The following is an 8418-nucleotide window of genomic DNA, read 5'->3' as shown; positions in this document are numbered from 1 at the left end:
ACATATTCCGATGTAAAACTTCGACCCCCCCCCCCCCTTGTGGCTTCATCCTACCCTTGGGGATCATGATTTTCACAACTTTGAATCTAAACTACCTGAGGATGCTTTCACACAAGTATTAGCTTTCCTGCTTAATTAGTTTCTGAGCAAAAGATTTTTTAAAGATTTGCTCTATAAATTCACATTATACTTCGACCCCCCCCCCCCCCTTGTGGCCCAACCCTACCCCGGGCCGGGGCCCGGGCCGGTGGTCATGATTTTCATAAATTTGAATCAACACTACCTGGGGATGCTTCCACACAAGTTTCAGCTTTCCTGTTCTTATGGTTCGTGAGAAGAAGATTTTTAAGAATCTCCCTTAAAAAGGCGTTGTCCTTAATTTTCACAACTTTGAATCCTCTTAGGCTAAGTTTGGTTGAAATTGGCCCAGTAGTTTTTGAGAAGATGTTGAAAATGTGAAAAGTTTACAGACGGACTGATCTAGACAGACGGACGACAGACAAAATGTGATCAAAATAGCTCACTTCAGCTAATAAAATCAGTTTTAACGACTCTTGCTTAACGAATAATATCATAAGCCATCGTATGTATTTTCCTTTCGTTTTCAATTCAGTCAGTTCAGATCTTAACTTTCTATTAGTGTTTAATCGATTAAATTCAACTCAATATAGAGCTCTGCATCAGCTAAAAGCGAATCCATTTTGAATTTTGTTGCTGTTATTGTTTTGTATTCATACGCGCCACATCATTTAAATTATTTACTTTTTTATCAATGAAACTTCACATTTTATAATTTGAAAATGTTTTATTAAATGATTAGAAATGATTTTAATAATTTTATGAGAAACTTCATCAGTTTGGTTAGCGCATTGATGGGAAAAGTTTTCCGCTCAAATTTTCCTTTGATACGTCGATCAATAGAATACAAGTTTTTCATAAAATATAACAATTACATTAAGAAACTTAACGCTTTGTAAAGGGTGTTAGAATATTTTGTGTTCCTGATTCTGATATATTTAGTTTTTTAAGGACGTTGGATCCTGCGATCAAAAGTCTTAAACTTTTTTCTGAAGTATTTTTTTAAATTTACACACATAGCTTTAACAAATTCAAAACAAAATTTTGGGGTCTATATATGCTTCATTTGGCTCTACTGTGTATTTAAAATGACCTTTCTGCACTGAAAGTGTAGATTGCACAAAAATCGCTTTTCTCTCTATATTTTAATTACGGATTGAACCATCAAAAGCAAATTTATACTATTTAAAACAAATAAAATTAAAATTATTATAAGAAAAATGTCACAATATCTTCACTAATTGATATTTTGACCTTTTTGCACTGATAAAACGCTATTTTTATCCATTAACGATTCAACATGTAATAAATTTATTCAAAAGTCACAGACGTTTTCTTAAATTATGAAAAACTCATAAAATTTCAGAGTATAGGTCCATTATGTAGAATAAGAGATATTGTATGAAATAAGCTAATTTTAGGCAAATATTGGGATTAATTTCTCCTTGACTTTTATGAAATATAAGTTAAATTTGCCAATATGTGTCGACAAAAATATTGAACATTGTAAAAATATGTTTTTTGTAACAAAATGAAGATATCCCAATGCACAAACAAATTTGGTTTGACCTGAAAATAAGGAAGCTAAAGTGACGGTACTCTAAAACAACTGAGTTATGAAAAATGTTCATTTTTTCTTTAAAAAACCTTCCGCCACAAAATATTGTCCCATACTAAACTCTGTAAATATGGAGTTTTTCCTTAACACTTTTATTTAATATAGTTTAATTGGCATTATAAAATATGAATTTCTGAGTAGAATCAATATATGATACATTATTTCCAGAATAGAGGTGACAAAAAATGGCTGCCAAAAAACAGAGGAACAAACCTCTCTAAGGGTGAATATTTGCAACTTAACCTTGATACATATATAAAAATATCAATGTCAATGCTCATAGCTAAGAACGAATTTAGGGCAAACACTACATGTACGAGATATCATGGTCTGCGTGGCTAGAGGCAAGAATAAGAAGTTACTTGAAAAACAACCCCGAGATATCATTATTTCTCCTAACAGTCATATAACATAAATTGCCGAAAATGCCAGTAGGGTCATGACAAACGTAAAATACAATGTTATAGATAAGCTAACTTACTATCAGGACCTTTAGAAATTAAGAATAGATAGCTGCATTCATTATTGGATTATGCGTATAAGCACGGACGGTTATGAATTTAACCGAAAAACACAATTCCTTATAATTCATTATTGAGGATCATCATGAAAAAATGATTGATTGAGCATAAATAATGCATACCTATCAATCAAAAAACGATAGTAAGGCATACAACCTGCCTTAATCGTATGCATCCACTAAATTATAACATTATTACATATTAAATGTTCAAATAGGTCAAACCCGGTCTTTAACGATTACGGTATTTTTATCTGACGCATACATTCAATATTAAAAACAGCCTATCGCACGCGAAGGATCGAAAAAAAATTGAAAAATAATAATTAAAGCTGAAAGCTAAATAATATACTGTAGAAGCAGAAATATTCGTTGAGGATTTAATTTCGTTATTTTCGTCGGCAGTATAAATCAAGGAAATTTAATCAAAGACGAGTTTTTAACCAAAGTATTAATGAATACAAAGAGATTACGATATGACGGAATTAAATGCCAACAGAATTTTATTTTGTTCAAAAACAACGAAATTTTGACCCAACAAAATTATGTGCTACTACAGTATACTGAAATAATTCTAGGGAAAGTTAACATACCTGCATCAGTTTGGATTATTATTATTCTTTAATAGAAAGAATCAGACATAATGATTTTATCAAGTAAAAAGATGTATGAAGATGATAATGAATACAGTCAGTTAAAGGGATATATCAAATTCGTATGAAATAAAAGTTTGATAATTAACATACTTCTAAATGCCCTACAACAGTTATAAATATTAAAAATATGATTAGAGTATTGTTGCATGTATGCGATTATCTAATTAAGAAAACTAAAAACATTTTTCTATTCTTTTGTGCAATTTTCTAATGAAATGCATTCAATGTGCATTTTTTTCATTTTTTTTTTATTATAGATTCTACATGTATATCGTATCCACATCCAGATTTCTCTACTGGACTTATTGTTGGAGCAGTACTTGGGGGAGCAGTATTTGGATCAGTCATAACAATGATTGTGTTTCTCTGCTTCTTTCGCGCATTTCGTTTCCTCAAAATCAGGTAATATAACTTGAATACATAACATTTGAAAATAACAATTTTTGCCGTGATTTAAATTTTGATTAGATTTGAAGGTAAATTATTGCTAATAAGCTAATGGTTTTGAAGAAAAAAAACTAATGTACGCTAATTTAGGCGACAATTTATACAATGTAGAAATGTATTTTTCTATGACTAATACGGAAAATTGGGTTTAGAAATTCGGATTACAAACCTCGAAGGGATGAAAACCTTCAAGAAATGGAACGGCCAGTGGATAATGAAACTGTCTACAATGAAATCAACGATCAAGCAGTAAGTCTTGTATGTCTATAATCTTATCACAATCATTTCATATATTTTAATATAGTGTTGTGATGTGAGTTTTTCATGGTACATACAGGTGCGTTGCAAGTTGTGATAGTAGGCACAGATAAATCATTAGCTAGTAAAAAAAGCAAGATACTATTTCGGATTAAATATCTCAGACATATATTAAGGGGTAGTGTGTTGTTATAAAACAAGATAAACAATATTACAAGTACTTACAAACTATAAACATTTCATTAAAAAAGGCCGTTTGTAATAAGAAAAGGGATTAATATTTATGCTGACCAATAGAGGTAGACAAACCGATTGTTTTGCATGAAGGTTAAGACAGGGACGTTTAGTTTATCTACATGAAAGTTCGTGAAAGAAAAGGATGTGTAGAAGAAATTTCTACCAAAAGAAACATCAACTCAACTCAGGTCTTAATGACCATGTGTTTTGCATTTCATTAGAATGCGTAACGTGATTGCGATTTTATTTTCTGTGGACAATGCGTAAAAAAGTTAGACAGCAATATGATGCCTCTTTAATTCTAGTTTTCTATCATATACACGTTATGTTCTTGTCAAAACAAACACTTATCAAGTTTGTTGCAGTCGTAATTTTTCCAACATTTTGCGAAGTTCGGAATATCATATGATAGTTAAAATGTAGTTGTTTACTGTCAATTTGATTCAAATGACTGTTGCATTTAATTTTAAAGCCATTGCCTTTGGGATCGACTTTTACTACTTATGTGTCCCTTCCAATATAAACACATGCTAAACAAAGCTCAGTCAAGGTTTTTCTGGTATTATCTGAGAAGAAGCTGTGAAACATGTTGAAATTATTAACGCTAAAGATAGTTACACATTTACATTTGAAATTAAAATGTATTTTGTGCTTAAACAGTATATCCTTAATATGATTATCTTATATAGGTCATCCGAATTCAACCAATGCGACGACCAGAGAGTGCACATGTATCCACAAGAGAAGAAACGTACAGCCATTTGCATGAATTGGACAAGGAGGGTATGAATGAATCCTATGATCACGCAAGACCAGTGCGATGTGCCTGTGTCAGAGAGGACGGATATGGAGTCTTGCCAAGAGTTGGTAACAACAACAGAGAAGTCCAGACAACTTCTACCGATGATGTGCCAAGTAAAATACAGAACGACAATTACTTTATCATTGAACCACAATGACAATAGAACAGCGTTTTGAAATAAAAAGAAAATACGATTATTTTGCAAAAGGAACATATCGAGGGAAAATTGTGTCTTAAATATTTCAGTTTTCAGAGTGCAAATAAAACAAAATTCAATAAGATAATTATTTGTCAACTCTGATATAATTGTAAAGAACATTTAAAGAATATTTACATAAATAGTATCCTTTTTGAAACAACATGACCTTCGTTACCTGAAGAACAAATTAAAGATAAATGAATTCTTAAATTCGCAATATATCTGTTTTATTTCCGACTACCGCCACGTTGAATGTCGATTTATATTGTAACGCTCATCGCTAAAGGCCCTGTCACACCAAGCTGCATCCCCACGGCGTTGTAAAGTTTATGGAATCGGCGTAGTATCGCAAGGAAAATTAAGAAACACAGTTGTATTTGAAAATTTTACAAGTGGAGTCGTCACGGCGTCCTGGCGGCGACCAAGGCGTTCTTACGGAGCTCCCACGGCGTGTAACTGCGTTTCCACGGAGTTCTACTTGGCGATTAACTGCGCTCTCGCTGAGTCTCCGCCTCGCCCTCATGGCGTGCTAAGAAATTTTACCGCGCGTCCACGGCTTGTTCTGCGCGCTGACTGCGTGCACAAGATGTTCTTTACTTCTTGGTTGGTTAATATTTATTTGTACAATTATATGGGAAACAAACAAGAATTTACAACTAGTAAACAAATGATTAAAAATTGTTTTGATTTTATGAAAAGGTGCATTGTAATTGAAACATAGTTACTTCTAAACAATTTGTAAAGGACTAGGATTAAACTCTTAGTAGTCAGGTCTACAAAAAGGATCCGTTATTAGTTGTTAGAAAACATAGAAAATATTTGAAAACATCAGAACCAAATGGCATGAATTCCATCTACGTCCATCGATAGATCTTGGAATATTAGCAAATTCTACTTTTTACATAGTTATCTACATCCAGTTTGATAATTATTACATCGCTTGCTATTGTACAACAGCCACTTTTCGAGTTTTCGTGGTCTTGATGACAACGCAGTAGAAACGCAGAGGGAGCGCGGTATAAACGCAGAAGAAACGTCACGAGAGCGCGATGAACGCAGCAACAGCTCTTTGGGGTCGCTGTGTGAACGCAGCCAAATGGAAAACAACTTGTTTAAACGCTGTGGGTGCGCAGTCAGAGCGCGATAGAGACGCAATGAGATCTCAAAGGACTCCGCGAGGTCTCCGTGCAAGCGCAATTGATTTATCACTGCGTCTACGCTGCGATTAGCTGCGTTCCTTGAGCGCGCCGACGGAGCTCTCGTGGTGCTGTTGGAGATCTTACGGCGCTGTCACGGCGACCTCACTTCGCTTCTACGGCGTGTTTGTCAGAACGCAGAGCCACGGTGCGTACTTTGTGCATTTTCAAAGTGCACGCCGTCGCATGGCGTTCTTCTATGTTCAAGGCGATCCCACCGCGACGGACGAAGATGCCGTTGCGTTCTTACGGCGCTGTAGGAGACTCTACTGCGTTTACCTTGGCATTTTACATTATTTAAGGACGCAGCGGGATCGCCGTGAGGACGCAGTTCCGTTGTGACAGGGGTTTAAACAACCCCTATATAAGGCCAACGCACTATTCATATTTCACCGCATTCATGTATTGCATTCACACGTACACGTTACATTGGACGGAAAGATTTGTGTAGAAACACGTTTTGAAGAAAAATAATGACATCCACTGCAATTGAATGCATATTCAATGAAAGACGAAACAAAACGGACAGAAATCCAGACACAAATATTAAAAAAAAAATCCTTGAGCATTGTAGAACGTTTTCCTGTATCATACTGATAAAAACATCGCACGTGCGCAAATCACACAGTGTAGCAGATTGTGCAGTGACAGCATCGACTTCATATATAAGGCTATATTAATATATTGGATTTCATAATATTTCTACTGAAGATAGCTAAAATGTTGGTGTAGTGCAAGCGGATTCTACTATAAGATGCAGACGTTGTGCCATCCGTATCAAAGCCACACGTGTTTAATGTGCATGCGAAGGCAGCATTATCTGTGCAAATTACATGTAAGACTTTGGAAATTTTTCAAAGATAAAACCTTTTTATGTTTCATTGATTGTAGTATCCTCTGTTCTTTTTTTTAACAAACATATGCACGTAACTATACAATGTGTAGTTCAATCATATAGAGGTCCGTGCAACCTGAATGCCTCGATCGGAAAGCAACTGACCGTAACCGTCTCGACCGGTATATATACCCCAGTGGCAGTTGAAGAGCGATCGAAACTAATATGTCGACTAAATGCTTTTATGAATTCATGTCAGCCTTAAAGTGGCATGGTCACGATTTTAGTCAAAATTATCTTTTCGATTTTAATGTCTACATTTCTTCAACGAGGCATTTTTAACAGGCAACCAAAATTTGAGAGTCATTTGGTGAGTTTTTATCTAGTTACAGAGCTTACAATTCTTCTCTATGTAACCAAAGCTTTTGTTTACATTTTGAATGTTGAAGTAAACATTCCAGTTTTAGACCTAAAATGAATGTGTTAATCGTTAGGAACTGTTATTTAATATGCTTAAAATGAATAATAAGATTTACAAACTAGCTTTAAAAAGATTTTTACTGGTATATTGAACCTATGTAAACAAAAACAGGGCACGAGCCTTGTTTACATGAGGAAGAATTGTTAGCCCTGTATCTTGCTTAAACCTCAACGACTGGCACCCAAATTTCATTTGATCATTAGAAATGCATTCCTAAAGCATTGCAAATAATAAAAATAGAAAAATAAAATTTTACCAAAATCGTGACCATGCCCCTTTAATGTGCTTAAATGTATTTTATAATTATGTCTCCCCTTTCAAAGGGGAGACATATTGTTTTTGTCGACTTTCTTTTTCTTCTTCTTCTTATTAGGGTTTTCCGTTTTTCAACGGAAAACCCTTCTGTTATTCTACTGTTTCTTATTATTATTAAGGTCTTCCGTTTCCAACGGAAGACCTTATTGTTATTCTTCGGTTTCTTTTTCCCTATTATTAGGGTCTTCCGTTTCCAACGGAAGACCCTCTTGTTATTCTATTGTTTCTTTTTATTAGGGTCTTCCGTTTCCAACGGAAGACCCTCTTGTTATTCTATTGTTTCTTTTTATTATTATTATTTTTCTTTTTCTTTATTTTTCTGACTTTTTTAAAGCTTAATATCTCAAAAAGTTTTCAACGGATTTACATGAAACATTCAGGTATTATGGAGGATTACTGTCCCTCAACGATGTTTAATTTTGAATTACAACGTCACTTCCGTTTTTACGTTACGTCAATTTTTAAGATTTAAAAAAGTGATTTTGTCCAGGGCGTTTTTCAAAAACGCTTGAAGATAGAGACTTGAAATTTTCTGTGTTGAAGCATTAATCGTTTTTATTTGGACATAAGGCTGGAATTTAGTTTCCGTCTCTTCCGGTCCAAACCGGAAGTGTTTTAAAATTTTCGATTTTTTGAATTTTTCGTTTAAATTAAAAATGTTTCTGAGATTTGTAGAGTTGGTTATGCTGAATACGAAACTGAAATCCGTTTGAAAATCGAACGAAGCATTACAGAGATATCGGGGTTTAAAAATTGATTTTTCCGGAAATTTTGAT

At 34.1% G+C, this 8418-nt stretch overlaps 1 protein-coding gene across 1 annotated transcript; it reads left to right on the top strand.

Annotated features, from left to right (window-relative positions):
- Positions 1 to 2880: 2880 nt before the first annotated feature.
- LOC128160732 (uncharacterized) lies at positions 2881 to 4962 on the top strand. The gene is made up of 4 exons (XM_052824077.1): positions 2881 to 2905; positions 3130 to 3274; positions 3472 to 3568; positions 4504 to 4962. Exons 1-4 carry the CDS (start codon positions 2881 to 2883, stop codon positions 4771 to 4773), a joined length of 537 nt encoding a protein of 178 aa, XP_052680037.1. The 3' UTR covers positions 4774 to 4962.
- Positions 4963 to 8418: the final 3456 nt, after the last annotated feature.

Source organism: Crassostrea angulata, chromosome 8 (genome assembly GCF_025612915.1).
Source record: "Crassostrea angulata isolate pt1a10 chromosome 8, ASM2561291v2, whole genome shotgun sequence".
Taxonomy (NCBI): Eukaryota; Metazoa; Mollusca; class Bivalvia; order Ostreida; family Ostreidae; genus Magallana; species Magallana angulata.
This window is presented reverse-complemented; position numbering and strand designations above follow the sequence as displayed.